The sequence below is a fragment of the Mycteria americana genome, chromosome 2 (assembly GCF_035582795.1).
Source record: "Mycteria americana isolate JAX WOST 10 ecotype Jacksonville Zoo and Gardens chromosome 2, USCA_MyAme_1.0, whole genome shotgun sequence".
Lineage (NCBI taxonomy): Eukaryota > Metazoa > Chordata > Aves > Ciconiiformes > Ciconiidae > Mycteria > Mycteria americana.
The window spans coordinates 6,210,276-6,230,209 of record NC_134366.1 but is presented as its reverse complement, the minus strand read 5'-3'; the positions used below and the strand labels follow the sequence as shown (position 1 = coordinate 6,230,209).

General features: G+C 49.7%; 2 protein-coding genes across 2 annotated transcripts in view; both read right to left on the bottom strand.

Moving 5' to 3' along the window:
- Positions 1-1,944: 1,944 nt before the first annotated feature.
- On the bottom strand, positions 1,945-8,111 carry LOC142406555 (solute carrier family 22 member 13-like). Its single transcript, XM_075495501.1, has 10 exons — positions 7,740-8,111; positions 6,481-6,584; positions 5,993-6,147; positions 5,253-5,421; positions 4,782-4,902; positions 4,067-4,161; positions 3,524-3,738; positions 2,932-3,040; positions 2,567-2,777; positions 1,945-2,040 (listed from the first exon to the last, which is right to left on the bottom strand). Exons 1-10 carry the CDS (start codon positions 8,109-8,111, stop codon positions 1,945-1,947), a joined length of 1,647 nt encoding a protein of 548 aa, XP_075351616.1.
- Positions 8,112-13,564: 5,453 nt separating this feature from the next.
- OXSR1 (oxidative stress responsive kinase 1) overlaps positions 13,565-19,934 on the bottom strand; it is a 94,401-nt gene continuing 88,031 nt past the window's right edge. Inside the window, exons 14-18 of the mRNA XM_075492313.1 lie at positions 19,648-19,721; positions 18,637-18,689; positions 18,152-18,220; positions 17,167-17,231; positions 13,565-16,252 (exon numbers count right to left, since the gene is read on the bottom strand). Coding sequence (XP_075348428.1) covers positions 16,178-16,252; positions 17,167-17,231; positions 18,152-18,220; positions 18,637-18,689; positions 19,648-19,721 — 336 coding nt within the window. The 3' untranslated portion in view covers positions 13,565-16,177. The remainder of the gene's footprint in view (positions 16,253-17,166; positions 17,232-18,151; positions 18,221-18,636; positions 18,690-19,647; positions 19,722-19,934) is intronic.

Sequence of the window (19,934 nt, the reverse complement as noted above, 5' to 3'; positions counted from 1 at the left end):
CTCCTCCGCCTTTTGTCTCCCTTCCCTTGGCTATGGGGTTGTCCTCTTTCCCTTAGTTATCCCTTCAGGTCACCTGAGGCACTTTTTACGCTTCGCCCATAGCGTCATTATGATGAGAGCCCAAAACATCCCATTGTATGCATGCAGAAGTGTGTTTGCATTCTCACATGCTACTCCACCACACCTAGCTCAACTCTGTACTGTGAGCTCTATTTATTGTCCAAGCACAAGACCATGTGTGGACCAGGTAGCAGTGACATTAAGGGACAGCAAAACCATTGGACATCCTATTTCTGATGAGCTGGGCAAAACATCAAGAGTCAAGCTATTGAGGTGCTCTCCAGCCAAAAGCGCACCATCCAGTGGTCTTCAAACTAACCAGGTGCAGTGGTCTAGAGAAGAGCAGATGAAATGGATCTTCAGCCTACGAGAGTCATGAATGAGATGGAAGTACATCAGATGTGCTTGGACACCTTTATTTATGAAGTGAGCTGAAACAGAGAGTCTCAGAGCAGAATTCCCAAAAGGAGCCGTGGTTCACTCAATAACTCTGCATTTTGCTCCAAGCTCTTTCCTCAGCCTTTACCCTCAATGCCTTATTTTCCATAAAAGCCCGAAGGAGGCAGCCCCCAGCTTTTGCCAAGGAAAGAGTGCCCTCGGACAAAGGACCGAGCTCCTCTATACTCAGGGCCTCCGAACAGGAGCACCACAGCAAATCCTTTGAAAAGCAGTCCCAGAGAAAAGATGGGACCACAGGCAGCCCCTCCTGGTGGGGCATTGTCGCATGTCACTGATTTTATCCGAAACAGCCTTCATCAAACTGTATATCCGTGGGGTACTTTGATCCATGGAAAACATGCAGGCATGACAACAGGGAGAAGAAATGAAGTCTGCTTTAAAAGCTTCTTGTCAACACCAGAAAATAGCCTTTGAGTTGTGTACAGACAAAGCTGGACCACCACCACTATATAACTTCTGGGCTTCATCTGTACCAAGCCAGTGGTAAAAGAAAGTCATCCTGAGAGACAGGAGATAAGAAGAGGGGAAGCACAGGAAAAGCACATGTTTTTTCTTCATAGTATAAGGCAAAAGTGGTCCTAAACCGTTTAAAGACAGAAATGGATACAGCAAGAAGGAATAGACTAGAACAGAGTAGAATAGACCTGACAGTTCCCAGAAAGATTTGCACTTTCTTCTAAAAGACCAACTGCCACAATGTCTCTCAGATTCCTGGAACAGACAAATTAATGTGGTCCTACACCACAGACCAACAGCACAATTTTCTGTGCACAAAGCATCATGACATGCTTTAATTCAAAGCCACCGGCACTAAGGTGAAAATTCTGCTGCCTGTTAGACATCCTTGCTCACTGCTTGCTGTTTCTTCCATTGCATCTTCTGTTTCTCAGCTGAGTGTCTCAAATTTAAAAAAAAAAAAAGTGTTTTTAAGAGAGGGTGAGAAGATCATGCTAGACAGTCAAGAGAAATCACTCCTTCTTGCAAGTGTGAGATTGTTTTCAGGGCTGCATCTGCTCTGGCTTTCTCTTTAGTGAGCACAGTACTCCGTTGCAAGCCTATTCAATGCTCTAGCATTGAAGGTATCTCACTTGGTCAAAGTTTACAGACTCATGTTCCTGGAGACGGGACAGGAAAAAAGAAGAGAAAATGTTGCCTCCAGCCTGGTTTCTGATTTCTTTCTTTTTTCCCTGAAATGAAAAGCATCAGATTTTCTCCAGAAAGAGCACTGTTGAACACCAGAGACAGCAAGCAGTGCCTGAGGACAAGCTATAGAGGGAGGTACAGGAAGGCAAAATAGAAAAGGAAAAACAAGAATTGGCAGTGACTGCTTGAGAGGTGGTGGTGTCCTGCAAATGGAGACCCTGACTGTCCTCAGTGCCAGCACAGCACTAGGTTGCCTTTAGCTACGGCCGCTTGCAGGCCCAGCTAGAAGTGAGTGGTCTTTGTGTATTCATTGTCTTGGCCACCATCTTTTCCTTTCACGTGTCCATTTTCAGAGCTGCTGTTGGCATTTTCACAGACCTAATGAAAGGGAAAATAGTTTAAAAGCAAAGAAAGACCCGTTAGGAGCTGATGGCAGCCTTCTCTGAGACATACAGCCTTTAGCAACCTGGCTTCCCATTCCCCACTCGCTCTCTCGGCCCCCATGGACACCCTTCTCCCAACAAAGGTATCGGGGTGCAATTCTACCCTGTCCCATGGGCAATGGGGTGCTGGGAGCTATGCAAGGCTGAAAGCCAGAGGACACGGCTACAAGGCACCAGCCCTTCCCTGGTGGAAGAACAGGTTGGGGAGCCAAGCGAAGCACTGGCCGCCCCTGGGGTCCTTCCATTCCAAGGACAGGAATGAAGGGATGACCACCATGGGCAGGGTTATGGGGCCTCCTCCCCTCCCTCTGCAGAGGGGCAGCCCCGCTCCCTGCCCTCCCACCACCGTAAGCCCTGGAAGAAACCCCCAGCCCCAGCCCGTGCAATGCCAACAGCCTCCCGCAGCGCTGGCACCCCGTGCCCCTGCCCAAGAGGCAGCACGGGCACTGTCGGGCACCCACCTCAGCTGGGGGGCAGCTGCCCCCCGTGTCATCCACCAGGTCGGTGCCGCGGGTCTCGGGCAGCAGGACACAGAGCAGCCCCCCCACCACGGGGGCACTCCCGAAGATGGCCATGGGGATGGCCTGGTGATACTGGCCCAGGAGGCGGATCAGTGGGGCCATGATCCCCGCCACCCGCGCCGACATCGAGCACAGCCCCACGCCGGTCTGCCTGGGGGAGCAAGGGGCGGCGGGAGGCACAGGCAGGGCTTGGACCTCCCAGGCCACCATGGGACCAAGTGCAGCCATGGGGACAAGCGGGCTGTTGCCCCACCACTGCCACCAGACATGGCGGAAGGAAGCCCCGATGTGTGGGGAGACCTCACCTGACGACCGTGGGGAAGAGCTCTGCAGAGTAGACGTAGGAGGTGGAGAAGGAGCCCGAGGAGGTAAACTTGCCGATGATGGCCAGGACAGTGGTCACCATGGGCTGGTCTGAAGGGAGAGGAGAGACCACCACTGTGGGATGAGGAGGGGCCCAGCACCGCTCGGGATGGAGGCTGGGGATGCACGGTGACAACTGTGTCATCTGCAGGGAGCCATTGCCTCTGAACAGTGCCTGAACGTGGACCGAGGAGCAGCTCTGGCCTGGGGGCCACCTTCAGCGCACTTTGCACCCATCATCTCACCTCCCCACGTATTAATTTTCCTAGAGGACAACTTTGCTAATAGGTGACCTACAAGGCTCAGCTCTACCCTCTCCTATCACAATCAGCAGGCAAAGGTTTGCTGATCAGAATGGGCCTTGGGGAGTTGACCAAGTCCCTTGCGGCCATGGCACCAAGGTCAGCTGAAGCCCTGAGAGATGTGAGCTAGCCTGGATGGGAGGACAGGACCTGCACCAGCAAGGGAAGGGTTGGGGCTCTGTGCCTCCCTGTCCCAGAGGTTGTCCTCTGAGGATGGGAAAAGGTTGTTCACCTTCAGGGATGCCAGTGATGATGAGACACACCAGGCCACTCAGCAGCAGGAGAACAGCCTGGGTTTTCTTCCTCCCGAACCACTGCAGTGTGAAGATACAACCAACACGGGCTGGGATTTCCACTGCTCCAAATGCAAGCTGTGTCAGGTAGATGTCCAGACCAAAATTTGTCACGTTCAGACTCAGCCCATAGTAGACAAGGCTGTTCACAAACCTGGAAGCCAGGCAGGGTGGCACTGAGCATATCTATTGGCCATGAGCAAATACAATATTGATCTCCAATGACAACATGTTGACCAAGCCACAGCATTTCCAAGGGGACATAAAACCAGACCAATACCACAGGACTGCCAAAGCTGGAACAGCTCTAACATTTTCCACAACCCACATAGCATCTTGAATAGCCAGAACAGAAATATCCATCACCCCAAATATCCATAACACCCCAAAAACACAAGGTGAATTTACAGTTATGACTAACCGTCAATCTCTTCTTTTATTCACCTAGAAGTTCAGAAAGAGAGGGCCAGAGAATGTCTTACCAGGTGCACGACATGATTAAAGTCACCTTCCGGAGATGCTTCTTCCGAAAGAGATCCAGAGTGCTTCCAGACTTGGTCTGTGTCTCAGGCTTCAACTTCAAAATGCAAAAGGCCAAAGAGTCAAACCAGGCAAAGGAAACCCCTGGCTAGCTCCTTTTCCAGCTGCAGCCAAATGGGAGCCTCAGCGGGGACAGGCTTGTGACCCCAAACTGCTCTGGGGGGGAAGGCAGCCCAGCGGGGCTGGGCTCCTGTGCCTGTGCTCTGGCTGCCCAGCGCAGTACTTTGGTGACTAAGAGGTTCCTCAACATGAACATTTCTCCTGTGTAGGGACTTAGGGGTGGGCAAGGGGTTAACCCCCGCTTTGGGCATTTATACATGGAAAACCACAGACTAAACAGAGGCCCCATGCTCATCCTCAACACTCCTGCAATCCTCGCTGAAGGAAAGGCAGGGAAGCATTTGAATCCTTTCCATATCCCAAGGTGGACTCCAGAAAGCCCCAGACGGAGCCTGAGCAGAAGCTGTGCTCTTCCCTGACCGCGTCTCTGCACAACAGAGCTGACGCTAGAGTCACCCACAGTCCATTCCCAAAGGATCGCCAGCAGGCAGGGAAAGCTGTTTAGCAGATGAGCTCAGCTGCAATGGCTGCTACAAACGCAAGCGCAGAGGAAAGTCTCTGAAGACAGCAAGCTGTTCTGCATGCCGTGACAGGTACCTGCTCAAGGAGTCCTGGTGGGATGGTGCGCTTGTTGAGGGATGCTGCCTTCTGAAGGACCTTCTTAGCTTCTTCTATTCTGCCTTTTGTCACCAGCCACCGAGCCGATTCTGGTAGCACCCTGCCAAGGAGGTGAAATCAGGAGATGCTGCTGTGACCTGCTGAGTTTCGCAGCAGCCCAGCTCCCTGCAACCACGTCCAGCAAGCAACGGGCATTACATGTGATGGAGGGGGTCTAAATAGCCTACATTTAGGCCCCAAAGGCCACGCTTGAAGACCTGAAGCAAAGCAGCTGCTGCTCTCAGGGGTCCAGTGCCCCAGGAAGATGTGCTGAGCTCTGCAGAAACCCCTCCAGCATCTGCACTATAAGAGGAAAGAGCCAGCCTGCTCCTGAGCCGCTGCCTCCTCGCTGCCAGCCCGCACACCCACTGCTGTCATGTCTTCCAGAAGCTCTGCCCTGCTCCTGCTTACCAGATGTAGAAGAAAAGGGCAAATATTGGAGCAGACCCTGCAATCTCCAGCAGCCTCCAGTTGCGAATACCGTAACTCAAGCCAGCCAAAAGCATCTGTCCGATGGCGAAACAGCAGTGAGAAATAAGCACTGCCTTTGGCCGGGAGGAGACACCAACCCATTCTGTAGCTGAAAAGAGGAATGAAGGTTCAGAGTCATCCATGCAAATGATTTCCCCTGATGCAAACAGGGTGTTTCCCCTGGGGAAGAGCTCTCCTGGAGGTGAGAAGAGCGGTAGTCAGGGCTCTGGCATCACTCATGCATGCAAGTCACCAGTGTTTCATGAGATGCATCACCTCTCCTTATTGTCAGGGTGTCCTGGTCCTCTGCAAGAGGTCATGAAGCTCAGGTATGTCACCTCTTTGCTCTCAACATCCACAGAGCCCCTCACTGGGGCAGAGCTGGGGGCCAAATCAATCATGTCCCAGAGCCACTGGCCTCTCTCCCCACACTGACCTCCTGACCTGGGAGGCTGTCCCCTTGCCCTCCTCTGAGCACTGGCATGGGAGAGATGTTCCCCATGGCTCTCGCTCAGGGCTGAGCAGATGCCAAAATGCCAAAGGACAGTGCAGAGCAAGACCTGTCCTCACCATGGTGTTTTTCAAGTCATACGTGATGATTTTTATTTCTTTACAGACCTTTTCTATCGCATCTTGAGAGGCCACATCTGTCTGCCTCAGGGTATGGGCATCCTACTCACCTAAGGCCAGTATCGTCATGGTGATCCCTGACACCGAAGCCCCCACAACACACCTGAAGGCCATGTACACATAGAAATGGGGCACAAAGGCAATTCCTACACCAAACAAGCCCTGGAGGAAGATGGAAATCAGAATGACAGGCCGGCGGCCGATCCTGAGGAGGAAGAGGGAAGACACAGTTGGTATTTGGAGAGACGTCATGGAGATGGGGAAGAGCCCGGTGGAATACAAAGTGATTGTATCGTCCTCTCTTGAGGGTGATGAGGCTCAGACATGGACTCCCTGCGGACATGCTGTGCCCTTCTCCCTTCCACCCCTGCTGTGGCCATGTCCTCATGGGACCTGAGGACTTTGGTCAGGGTCCCTGTTAGTGAGGAGCGGTGACAAAATGCACGGGGTGCAGTTCCCAGCCAGGCTGGGAGCAGCGTGCCGCTCTGCGCACTGCCAGCTTTGCACAGACCCTGGAAGGGTGGTTGTGTCTCCTCACCTGTCACTTAGTGGCCCAAAGATCATGGATCCTAGGAACAGCCCCAGCATGTAGATGGACTGGGAGATGTAGTTCAGGTTCTTCCTGTCGCACACCAGGTCGAACTGGAGGAAGAAAACACAGCTGCTTTTGCTCTCAACAGGCTCCAGCTCTTTTCTGAGGGCAGGCAGCCCTTCTGGTCCATGGTGGACCCAGGAGTAAGGTGCCCGAGCTCTCGCTCCAGCCCCTGGGAGCAGAGATCCTGCCTCCAAGGATGGAAGTCTCCATGGTGTGCACATAGCACACCAGTCAGTGGTGGGACAAGCCCATGGGGCACTCAATGGTGTCCCTCTCCCGAGCACTGGCACCTGCAGGAATCCCCCCCAGCCCAGGCACCCCCAGGGGAGCCTCCCGGTTGGCAAATTTTGCTTAAAGTGCGACAGAAGTCCCAGCAGCTTGCTTCTTCCTAGACTGCTTTCCCTCCCAGAGGAAAAAGGGTGAGTGCAACACTGATTCCTGGGCCAAGCAGTTTCTGTTAAAGAGATGTTCTGCAACTGCCAGCATCCAGAGAGCATCTATAGAAAGAGTCACATAGGGAAGAGCACGTATAGGAAATACAGAGAGGTCAGAAAGCACTGAAAGAAGTTTAGCACTGCTCTCTGGAGCATTGCTGGTGTGGCTGAAGCTCCTGGTGACAATCAGATCTGTGGCTTTGCAAGCTCTCCTCTCCTCGTCAAACCTGGTACGTCCGCACAGAGCAAGGAGGGGTGAGGAACTTGAGCTGTTTGTGACAACCCTGAGCTGGAGTCGCCACGCTGAGACCCCGAGGCAGACACCCCACAGCCGCTCGCCCTGAGAGTTCCCCACCATGCGAGGGAGCAGAAACCAAGCACTGAGCCCTGCCTCCTTCCCCAGGCCGGGGTGTCCAAAGCACAAAGCTGTGCACAGGGCCAAGTTGGAAGGTTACTCCCTGTATGCAGAGGGGCAGCTGGGGCAGGGAGACCCAACAGGTCCCACCAGGAGTGATCAGTCTCTCCACTGGCTCTGCCTGTGGCCCCTCTGGCACCTATATTGCAGCCTGCTTGCATGCAACCCCTCTAGGACCACACCTGGGGGCTGGGTGGTGGAGCCAAGGTCCCCAAAATACAGCTGATATGAATCTCAGCCTAGCCCCTTTGCACAATGGCTGGCACCGGCTTCAACTGAACTGCAGAACAGGGCAGCCGTTTGGGTGTCCCATCCCTTCCACATCCCCGACACGTCAAAAGGCGACTACAGACCTCGGTCAGCAGGGATGGTGGTTGTGCTGAGGGGTACACCCAGCCACTGCTGCACTTCTCCGTGGAGTTCAGGCCGTATGCCACGATGGAGTCAAGGTCCCAGTCCACCGGCGAGTACATGGAGCACTGCTCGTACGCCCCGTCCGTGTCCCGGGGCAGGGTGAGGTTCAGCTGCTCTTCCTCCGTCAGGTTGGGGCCGATGGCATGGATCCAGCTGGTGTCGCAGTGATGGGGCACATGCGGAACCATAAAAAGTTGGCAAAACTGGTGGAAAGCCACACTGAAGCATGGAAACAAGGTGAACAGCACCAGCCATTTCTGAAACGGCCCAAAATCACCAACCGCTTTCAAAATTTCCCTGATGTCTGACATTGGCAGCTGTGTCTGGAACCGGACAGTGCTGGGACAGACTTTCCAGAGGGCTGGAATTAATGTTTAAACCTAAGATAAGCTCTGCAGTCGTAGGCAGCCACCACAAATATGTAAAGTCAGGATAGACTTAATGCCTGATGTTTTACCTGTCCTAAGTACACCGTGTAATATATTAATCATCTCTGTGCCACTCACAAACGTATGGTGCTGGCTGGAGCAGAAGGACCCCCGTTTCAGGCAACCCAGGTCACCCCCTCCGCCAGGGCCAGCGGGCATTCACAGGGGAAAAGACTCTTCTCTAAAGCAACGGCAGGAGCTGCGTTTGTGGAACTGCCGAGACGGTCCCCAGCCGTTCCACTCGGGCAAGCAAAGTTCAGAGGGGCCGAGCCAGCCCAGCACGATGCAGAGCTGGGAAAAGTCCAGGGGAACAGAGGGAGTGATGCTAACGGATGGGCAGAGATGGAGATGAGGAAGGGCGGCCAGTTGGCTGAGGTCCCAGGCGACAGGAGACTCCATTTCCTTCAGCTTTTGCAGCTTCCCTGTGTAACCACGAGCAAGCCACGCACGGGACATCCACCCTTCCCACCAGTTCTGGGCCACCCCACAGGCTGGTGGGGGCTATAGGCAGGGAAGACTTGGGGAAGGCATACAGGGATGGGAGAAATCTGACACAGGGCAATGCCGCTTGAGGCAGGTTTGGCAAATCTCAGCTCAAATGCCTTCCTGCCTTAGAATGATCATTGAGAACATGAAACCAACTCCGTTCAGCCCTTCCCTGATGTAGGAACAGCATTTGCCTGAGGTCCCTTTGGGATGTCCATGAGGCAAAGCCAAGTGCCCGAAAGCAACTTGGATGCCCACAGATCTGTGGGAAGAGCATTGTATAAGCATGATGGAAACCAGACCAGAGCTGCCCTGTTTGGGTTGTCCAGGGCACTCACACGGGTCAAACTTGGAGCTACACCAGCTCTCCGGGCAGCCAGAGGAGAGATGCTGCCCTTGGGACAAGCCCAGCTCAGCAGCCACAAGCAGGGAGCACCAAAGATAGGGAAAAGCAGGCAGACACTGAACCAGGCAGAGGTGCAAACAGACCCAAACAAATTGGGTCTAAGTCAACTAAGAAACTCAGATGGAGGATGAAATTGAGGTGCCCCTGTTCACCTTGGGCTCTGCTTCACTGGCAGGAGACAGGACAGGCCAAACCTTGGTAAAAGCAGAATCACGCATGTCCACAAGCTCAGGAGCCTTTCCCAGGCCTGATCCTGCCATCTCCCCAGGCTGTCTCCTGGCTTCATGCTAGGAGTGCAGGGCACAGCAGCCTCATCCACTCTTCTCTGTCATGGTTTAAATGGGGAAGCCCAGGAGGGTCAGTCAGACACCAGTCATGGGTCTCATGGATCTGCAGAAGCAGGAGCCAGAGGACTGGCACAAAACACTGCCAGAACTTATGAGAGAGAATATGGGGTCTGTTCTGCTCTGTTACCACCTTTTAGCCTGGAGAAAAGGAGGCTGAGGGGAGACCTTATCGCTCTCTACAGCTGCCTGAAAGGAGGTTGTAGTGAGGTGGGGGTCGGTCTCTTCTCCCAGGTAACAAGCAATAGGACAAGAGGAAATGGTCTCAAGCTGCGCCAGGAGAGGTTTAGACTGGATATTAGGAAATTTTTCTTCACCGAGAGGGTTATCAAGCCTTGGAACAGGCTGCCCAGGGAAGTGGTTGAGTCGCCATCCCTGGAGGTATTTAAAGGACGTTTGGATGAGGTGCTTAGGGACATGGTGTAGTGGTGGGCTTGGTAGCGTTAGGTTTATGGTTGGACTCGATGATCTTAAAGGTCTTTTCCAACCTATATGATTCTGTGATTCTGTGAAAACTCCAGGGTTTCTCCAGTGCAGTGCTTCCGAGTTGACTTTCCAAGGGGTCAGGTAGTCTGCTTGCACCCAGGCACTTTTCTTTTGCATGACATTAGACAACACTAAAAGGTTGTGGCCAAGGTCACTCTTAAAAGATGACCACAACTAGGGAAAGCTGTCCAGATGCCCACTCAGTTTAACTGATCGAATTGCAGCATTCACCGTGGCAAACCTACTGCCACAACCATGGCAGTGGCTCAGTGCCAGGTCACAGCAGTGTTTTAAGGCTCGTGGCAAGAGGTTTACTGACAGTCTGCCAACAGTCTTGTCACCTGCACACTTGGAGAAGACCTTTCACTTCAGACACCTCCTTGCTCTCGCAGCCCAAAGCATGACCGCTGGCACACGAGTATACCGCAGCGGAGGATTCTGGAACTTACAGAGAGGAATGGCCCAGCTAGAGCTAAGAGCTGTGTCATGGTTTAATCCCAGCCAGCCAGCAACTAAGCCCCCCACACAGCTGCTCTGCTTACTCCCCCCCGGTGGGATGGGGGAGAGAATCAGAAGGGTAAAAGTGAGAAAACTCGTGGGTTGAGATAAAGACAGTTCAATAGGTAAAGCAAAAGCCACGCACACAAACAAAGCAAAACAAGGAATTCATTCACTGCTTCCCATGGGCAGGCAGGTGTTCAGCCATCTCCAGGAAAGCAGGGCTCCATCACGCCTAACGGTGACTTGGGAAGACAAACCCATCACTCCGAATATCCTCCCTTCCTTCTTCTTCCCCCAGCTTTCTATGCTGAGCATGATGTCCTATGGTGTGGGATACCCCTTTGGTCAGTCGGGGTCAGCTGTCCCAGCCGTGTCCCCTCCCAGCTTCTTGTGCCCCCCCAGCCCACTTGCTGGTGGGGTAGGGTGAGGAGCAGAAAAGGCCTTGACTGTGTGTAAGCACTGCTCAGCAGTAACGAAAACATCCCTGTGTGATCAACACTGTTTCCAGCACAAATCCAAAATGTAGCACCACACAAGCTACTGTGAAGAAAATTAACTTACCCCAGCCAAAACCAGCAATTCTCTACCCCTTATTCCATACCATTTACATCACGATCAGGTCCCACACTATCCAATACATTCTCATTAACCACCACCCCTCTTTCCATTCTTTGATACAATATGCAGATATCATTCCCTTAATCTATGGACGACCCCTGTGAAATGTCTTAAAATGTCCATAAATGTCTACAAAATGTCAATTGAGTTCATTTAGTCCATGACTTTGGGCTCCATCTGTTATGGTGGTCATTCAGGACAGGAGAGGCAGTGTGTTACGTGGTTACTGGGCACCAAAGCCAGCTCAGGTTGGGTCACTGCTGCACTTGCACTGCTGCTTGTAAGGCTTGTCCTCCACTGGTTCAGGTGGTTCCTGCTATAGTAATTCCTATAACATGCAACTCAAATCCTGGGTTACAACAATTTAAAGGTATTTGCATTACAATCTCCACCCTTGGTCCCTTTGGGCCAGGTTATAGGGTTTAACATCACAATGACCTCCTGCCCTTGCCCCTGCTCTGGCTTGGACTTATCCAGACTGCAGTCCCTTAGGGGTGTACCTGCTCCAAGTGGAGCCTTATCTATGAGCCATGGTCTCTTCAGGGATATACCTGCTGCGGCATGGACTTATCCATAGGCACAGTCCCTTTGAGGTGCACCTGTTCCAGCGTGGCCTTCTCCAAGGGCCACAATGCCTTCAGAGATAGACCTGCTCCAGCATGGCCTTACCCACAGCCACAGTCCCTCCAGGGGAGTATCTGCTCTGTAGTGGGCTTATCCATGGCCACGCACTTTGAGGTGCTCCAGCATGACCTCGTGCACAGCCACTGATGCTTCAAGGTGTACCTGCTGCAGCATAGACTTATCCACAGCCACAGATGCTTCAAGGTGTACCTTTACAGCGTGGACTTATCCTTGGGCCGCAATCCCTTCAGAGCTATACCTGCTGCGGCACAGACATAACCACGGCCACAGATGCTTCGAGATGTACCTGCTCTGGCGTGGGATTATCCACGGCCACAGATGCTTCGGGGTGTCCTGCTCCTGCATGGACTCATCCACAGGTCGCAGTCCCTTCGACTGGAGTTCACACTGGCGTTCCAGCCTGTCCAGTACGGCAGCACAGAAACAGCAGCAATGTCCTGGCCATCTGCCAGCCCAGGCGCATCACCATGGCTGTTATCAAAACATTCCCAGGCACAGCACAGTAAGTTCATGAGCAGTACAGCAAGCAGAAAAAGCAAAAAGCAGCCACTAATGAGCACTACACTAATATGCAGTAAGGCAAGCAAGCCCCACGGCAAGCACAGAAGCCTGCCGAATAGCTAAACAGCCATAACAACTATAAATTCGATCTAGCACATTAAAATCAAACCTGTTGTTATCTCGAACCCTTCGAGCCCCACGTTGAGGGCCAAAATGGACTGTCATGACGCCAGCTGGCAACTAGGCACCACACACTCACTCCCCCCTGGTGGGACGGGGGAGAGAATCAGAAGGGTAAAAGTGAGAAAACTCGTGGGTTGAGATAAAGACAGTTTAATACGTAAAGCAAAAGCCGCACACGCAAGCAAAGCAAAACAAGGAATTCATTCACTGCTTCCCATGGGCAGGCAGGTGTTCAGCCATCTCCAGGAAAGCAGGGCTCCATCACGCCTAACGGTGACTTGGGAAGACAAACGCCGTCACTCTGAATGTGCCCCCCTTCCTTCTTCTTCCCCAGCTTTCTCTGCTGAGCATGACGCCATATGGTATGGAATAGCCCTTTGGGCAGTTGGGGTCAGCTGTCCCAGCCGTGTCCCCTCCCAGCTTCTTGTGCACCCCCAGCCTCCTCACTGGTGGGGTGGGGCGAGGAGCAGAAAAGGCCTTGACTGTGTGTAAGCACTGCTCAGCAGTAACGAAAACATCCCTGTGTGATCAACACTGTTTCCAGCACAAATCCAGAATGTAGCACCACACAAGCTACTGTGAAGAAAATTAACTTACCCCAGCCAAAACCAGCAATAGCTGTCAGGATGACGAGAGATGGGGACGTGCCTGGGCTCCACCTCTCACCGTCAGCGCATTTTCTTGAAGTCCTGGCTCCACTACAAATGTGAGGGGGAGACCTCAGAGGCACCTCTGGATCAGGTCTGCCCTGAAGCTTCAAATTCAGAAAGAACAAGTGGAGGTAGAAAGGAAGGAGTGCAGTTCATGCTCCAAACACTTCTCAAACAATAAATCATCCCACTTTAATACCAGCCTCTGTCACCCTGAGGTGTTCCTAGACAGGGGAAGCTCATCCCCAGCTGCACAGGGCATGCGGAGCTTGGAGCAAGCCTTTCCACTGGAGAAAGCCCTCAGGGTAGAATCCTAAGTGCCATCCTGGCTCCATTTCTGCACACAACTCCTGCAGAGCATCCCCACCCCTTCCTCACCAAGTCTTCCTGGGGGCTGTTGAACCTCCTGCTGCCCCAGAGATGCCCCAGGGGTTGCAGACACCACTCAGACAAACCCCTTCCCCAAGACACACCGTCCAACCCAATGGCACGTAAACCACACACCAAACACGTGGCAATGGACAATTTGTTCTTTATTGATTAAAAATTAGAGACATGCAGTAAAATACAAAGTCCAAAAAAGGAAAAAAGCCTGAATATTTTACATCTTCCATTATAATCTACAATACACCAAAGTTGTGAAGAGGATCCATTTTCATTAACAGAGCATTGTCCTTGAAAGTAGGAACTAACTTAAAATTACCACCCGTTTCCAGGTTCAGATCAGAAATTTGCACAAAAACCAAATTCTTAATGACACTGGAAAACAATTATGAACAGCAGTGGCACTTACTGGAACAACATCAGAAAAGACAGTTGTCTAGCACTGTAATAGCCCAAGTAAATATTTTGGATCCCTACCCAAACATCTGGAGATCTATAGAGCAAAAAACATCAGTTTCTTCCTTACTTGTTTTCTCCATTAAAGAACTAAGGAGCCTTAGGTCAGCGTGAGCTCAAGCTCTTTAAGTCCTGGCTTTGGGAAGGTGGGGAATAACTTAATAAATAGATGCTGCATTGTTCCATTTGAGCAGTTTGAGTCCTACTTTTCTCAGCACCAGTACACAAATGAACAAGGAGGTCCCCATGGCATGCAGACAGAAGGGAAAATAATACTGTACCAAGACCACCTTGTCTCCATATCCTAAGGGTTTCCAATACAACCATATCAACCACAGGGTGACATGAAAATCGAGATGCCAGCCTGCTCCTCCCAAGCCAAGAAGCTCGATGGGGGAAGCCGTAGGGAGTGCTTTGTGTCGGACAACAGGAGAAAGTGCCAGAGGTGCCACACACACATGCACGCACACGCTTGGCCAAACCCAGCCAGCACCAACTCCCTGGTATCAGGCACCCACTTCCTGGGCTCTTGAGAGCATCTGTTCAGCACCCTGGGATGCTCTCGCTCCCAAACCCTCCTTCTCCTCTCCCTCCCCTTCACACTCACCAGCCACGGGGCTGCAAGTAGCCCATGGGGACATACTCAGTATCCACCTCAGGCTAAAAGCAAAAAGGGCGGTATAAAAAGAACATGCACAATTCAGGAAGCTTCCACAGCTGCTCATAGAGAACAATATATAAATACAGATTGTTCATCTGAAGACTTGGAAATAAAAAAAAAAAAGTCCTAACTGAACCCAGTCGTTCTGCTTTAACACTCTGTTTCTGCATTGCTTGTGGCTGATGGAAGCAAAACACGTTTCCATCTGTGTGTTAAATTACAGGCTTACAATTTCTGTGTAGAAAACACTCCAGAGCCAATAGCAGTTCCAAAGGCCAACTGTGAAACAGTAGGAAGGAAAAAAAAAATCAACACCATTTATTATTCACATATTGCATTACAAGTGTCTCTTATCAAACTCTGAGTATAATTTATATTATTCATGTAGAAACTCAAATTCAACACCACATAGAAATAAAAGCTAAATACGTGTGTGACAGGGTTTCAGTGACATCCTGATGAAACGTCGAGGCTTGGACCGACGAGAAGGCTGACGACCCAAGCGATTAGTGCAGGAGGGACACAGCCCGGCGCTTGCTTGCCCAGTACTACCACTCTACTGGCAATTCTTTATTGCTGTAAAACACGACAGGGGTGGTTCCACGGGTACCAGTTTGCAAAGGACTGGGAAACATGTCGGGAGGACTCGCGCAGCCAGGCATAACAGACTGGGTTTCAGGAACAGTTTGAAGTGCATCTTTTCCAAACGCAGAGTGACACAGATCTCCTCTCCCTCTGACCGCAAATATTTTGTTGATCATCTGAAAGACCAGTTTCCAGACAGCAATGCCTCATTGGTCTGCTTCAAGAACAGACTACATCTAAGATGCAGAATGAAAGATATTTTGCGGAAGGACTGCTTAACGTAAATTAAAAGGTTCAGCCCTCATGCCATGCCTGGCACTCATGTGGAGAGAACCAAAATTGTAAAAAAAAAAAAAAATAAAAGAAAAAAATTAAGGCAGTTTACAAAGGGAAGCTGACTTCTAACACCTCAAAGTCAAGGAACTTCTCAAAAACACAAGCACAAGGGAAGAAGACTCTCCCTCCCGTGGGTTAAGACTTGGCTTGCTTTCTCATATGCAAGCGTTCAAACCAGCAGTTTTAAAAAAACACAGCTGAAGAGAAGCAGATTTCTCAGCACTCCAGGTGACCCAAACAACATGTACATTGGTGTTTCAGATGGAAGGAGAAGCAGGTAAAGAACAAAAAAGATCTGTTCAGTATTAAACTTGTGCAAAAATAGCAAGTGAACAAAAATGAAACCACATGTAAGCAAACATTTAGGCAAGATCATCAGAGCAGTGGAACCCCCTGCTTCGTACTCAGTAGTATTTTTCTTTAAAGTAAGGCAATAATAAAATGAACATGCAGGCAATGACGTGTTGGATCTGCATGTTTGAGATGACAGATACAAAAACATGAGAGTTGTTTACAAAAGGTGTAAACGCCATCGGTAATTTCAGGAAGGTTTGTGATCCTATTAAGGAAAATGTTAAAGCTTCTAGGAAGGGGGCTGTAGTTCAATTCTTTGGCAGTAGTGGTTTTTTTTTTTTTTAGGCTAACAGAAGCATTACAAATATGCACATGTGGGTTCTCAGTTGGGAAACATCTCCTGGGACCATTGTTTAGCTGATGCTGAGCTGTGCAAATCCTATAAGTTTGCCATCATCAGGAATATCTGAGCCTTCGACACCAGATGCCTGAAACACAAGGAAGAGAGATCCAAATAGCAACACACATGCTCTACCCTCCGATACATACCACACTACGTACCACACCAAGGTGTATCAGATACGGACTGGGGAGGGAGCAGTCGCAGGACAGCTTTGCACTGTCTTCAGCAGCGCGCACTACCCAAAGTTAAAATTGAGCGCTTTTTTTCTTTTTGGCCCTTTTTTTTTTTTTTGAAGCTAGGAAGGGCTGGGACTGAAGTTTTGCCAATGTCTGCTCTGACTAGGGCTACGTGCAGTAACTGGGGCAAAACAAGTGAAAACTCCTTAAAGAAAGAGTCAAAAATTACTGCTTCACTACTAATAAACTGGTTACACCTTCGCTTTGCCGCTATAACTACCTCTGAAGGATTAATCTGCAGTTCTTTCTCCTCTCCTAGCCTATCTTCTCTTAGTTTTGGCTCTCTTCTTTTGCCCCCCCCCCCCCCCCTTTTTTTTTCCCCCTCCTCCCTTCATTTCCTCATCTCCTTCTCAGAGACAGTGTATCTGGACCCTCCCTATTCTCCTCCTCCAAGAAAGGAGTCCAGGGCATCTCTTAGCCCATGTACCTGCCCTGAAGTATTTCTGCCCTTTCTGGGCAAGTGTATGTTCCAAGCCCAGAAAATACCCTTTTGTAACTTTTTTATATTCTTATTAGCCAGGATAAGGGAATATCTGTGTTAGCACATCATTTCACACAGTTATTTAACCCAGGTGCTGCTTAGAGGACACAAGCAGGGACCCTGCATTGCCTACTGTTAGACAACCAGTAGGAAGCTCTGGGAAAGAAGGGAGGATTTAGAATGCATACATTAGATGCCTAAAGTAGACATTGCAGGCATCTATATGCAATGCCTTCTCTTTGCAAGTGACAACTTGTTCAGTTAGGGAACAGGAATAAATACCAGTTTGAAAGTGACGGATCTGTTTGCTTGGGGCTCTTCCACAATTTTCTGCAAATTAGCTGCAACTGAAATCACACACACACACACACACAAAGAAAATGGGCAAATATTAGGACAGGCTAGAGAACAACATCCCAAACTCCTTAGGCCTCTTTCTATTACTCAGCAAACTTAGAACTTTTTAAAATGATAGAAAAAGTTTAGGTCTCAATTAGACTCAGTCTCCTTAAATCAAAAGCTTTAAACTGTGAAAATGCTGTCATTTGTTACTATGCTTTCTCAGAAATAGTTATTTTTTCCTGGCTGTGGTAGGATTAGTAGTAATAAACTACCCAACTGCATCTGGAAATCCAGTTAATTTTGCACTAGCAGCCTTTCCAGATGTTGCAGCCTGTGTATAAGGAAGTTTTGTTTGCTGTAGTCGAAATATACAGGCAGTCCTGATGGTTTACGTGTCTCACCCTGCTGCACAGGACACATTTATTCATCAAACTGTTGCTAGAGGTAGCTGTTTCATCTAACTGTTCATGCTCGCTTGAAGTGCAGCAACAAGTGCTGCTGCCCTAGTGCGTGCACACTTCGTGCTTCCTTTCCCCAGCCCTACTTCAAACAAAAAAGCCTGGCTGATTCCAGTCCCAGACCTCTTTTGCACAAGACCTGTGAGCAGTAGAGGCTTGTGCAGAAATTTGGCAATGCATATATGTCAGATGATAATGAATTAGCTAATGCATCGATTAGCCTTCATTTTTCATTACAGGGAACATTTCCTTCATAATGTTTCCAACTAGCTCCTATTCTTGTGGACTGAGGGTTGCCTAAATGTACTGGCACAGAACTGCCACCAGAATTAACAGCAGTTTTGTAGAGCCATTGGGGTTGAGAACCAAGGCCACAGCAAACTCTCCTAGTACCCACTAATCAGGTCATTTTAAAAATGCAAAAAATGACTGAAACTGCTAGAGCAGAAAAAATAATATGTAATTACCTATTACCAGATCTCTGCCATCAACAAGACCTGCTGAAATGAGTTCTTGAGACACACCATCAGCAGTATCTGTTGGGGAGAAACCCAAGAGCCAGTCACCACATAATAGAAATGGTCCAACTGATGAAGGCATCACATAGAAACCTAAAGGAGCTTGTACAAACCAAACAGAAAAGGTGTCGTTTACATAAGACGGATATTAGGGTGTACACCAGGTGCAGTCAGACAGCTCTGAGCTATGCTGTCAAACTCTGAGCTGGAGTTCACTGAAGGGCTGCACTTTGGTCATATCCATGAACAGTTTTACAAGAAGGGTCTTCTCAACAGCAGTGCTCCGAGCCCAACCATAAGGCAAGCCCTTTAGGAAGGCACTGGGGACAAGACACTCATACAGGGTTTCCATACACACAACTGCACACCACAGAACATAAAACTTCCCCTTCACCAAAACCACCTTTACACACTGGAATTTCCCACCAGCTCACCTCTCCCTGGGGTAAATTCAAATCGAATATCATTGAGCTCTTTTTTTGAATTCCTGTGGAAAGAAGAGAATTTTATATAGAAGAGACCATTTTATTGCACTGATCAGTGCCCAAAAGAAAGTGCTGTCATTGAATAATCAGTCTGTGAAGAGAAGTGAATTCATTGCACATTTCCCCCTCACAGGGCAGAAACTAATCACTTGTGCGTGCATCTGGAAGCAGGGATCTCAGCACACTCTGCCTCTCAACCTGACAGAGCCTGAGTGGGCTGAAGTCCAGGATAAGTGAGTGCCACCTCTGGTATAAGGCCACGTTGTTCCACTGTCTCAGCAGCTCATATCTGCCAGAAGATATATCCTGGGAGCACACCCTTTGGAGGAAGACAGCACTCACGGACTGCAGATGCACACACATTATACAACCGTCCAGGAACGACTGGGAGCTGATGCTCAAAAGTCCCAGTCCAATGCCTACCAACAACCAAGATGCCTACAGAGATGAGAGGCAGGTTCCTTAAATGAGAAACGTCAATATGTGTAATGATAGTAGAATGCGCTTACAATCCTTTTTCTGCCTATTTCTAGGGACATAGACCAGAATCCATGCCTTGAATTGGGTAAAAGCTCTTCACTCTCAGAATTGGCTGAAGTCTGAAGTTGTGCCTGAATAGTCAGATGGTCCAGTACAAGGCCAGAACCCCTGGATCCCTGATCCCCTTTAACCAGGTGGGAAGGAAGGAATTAGTTGGGTTCCCTAGAGATTAGGAATATTTGTACAAATATCAAAACCTCTGTCAATCTACAGCTCTTGCCAAACTGAAGAAGTGGATGAGATGAACTGTTTTTCTGGGTCACATTTTCAGAAGAGTGGATGAAATCCAAGCTGACAAACAACATATAACCACCACCCTTTTAATTAAAAGGCAGATGGCAAGACGTACTACAGAAGTCTTTCAGTGTCCCTCTTTACAAAGGCTCACTTTGACAGAACAGGTCAGTTTTGTGTCCTTACCTTAACCTTAGTACAAGGCTGATGGGGACTTTTGTATCTTCCTGTACCGGAGCTGCAGCAGGGGCAGGTGGGGCCTGCAATAGGATGACATCATTTTAAAGCATATTAACACTTCCTTTCTCTGGTTTTAAAACTAGAGATAACCTTGATCAACTACAAATACAAATAAAAGCTTAACTCATCATTGGAATCATGACACTGCCGTGAAAAGGAAGACAGACTAAGGAAACAGGAGAACTTCACGCTTAAATAGTAACCCAGGAGGTTGTCTCTGCAATTGCCTTGAA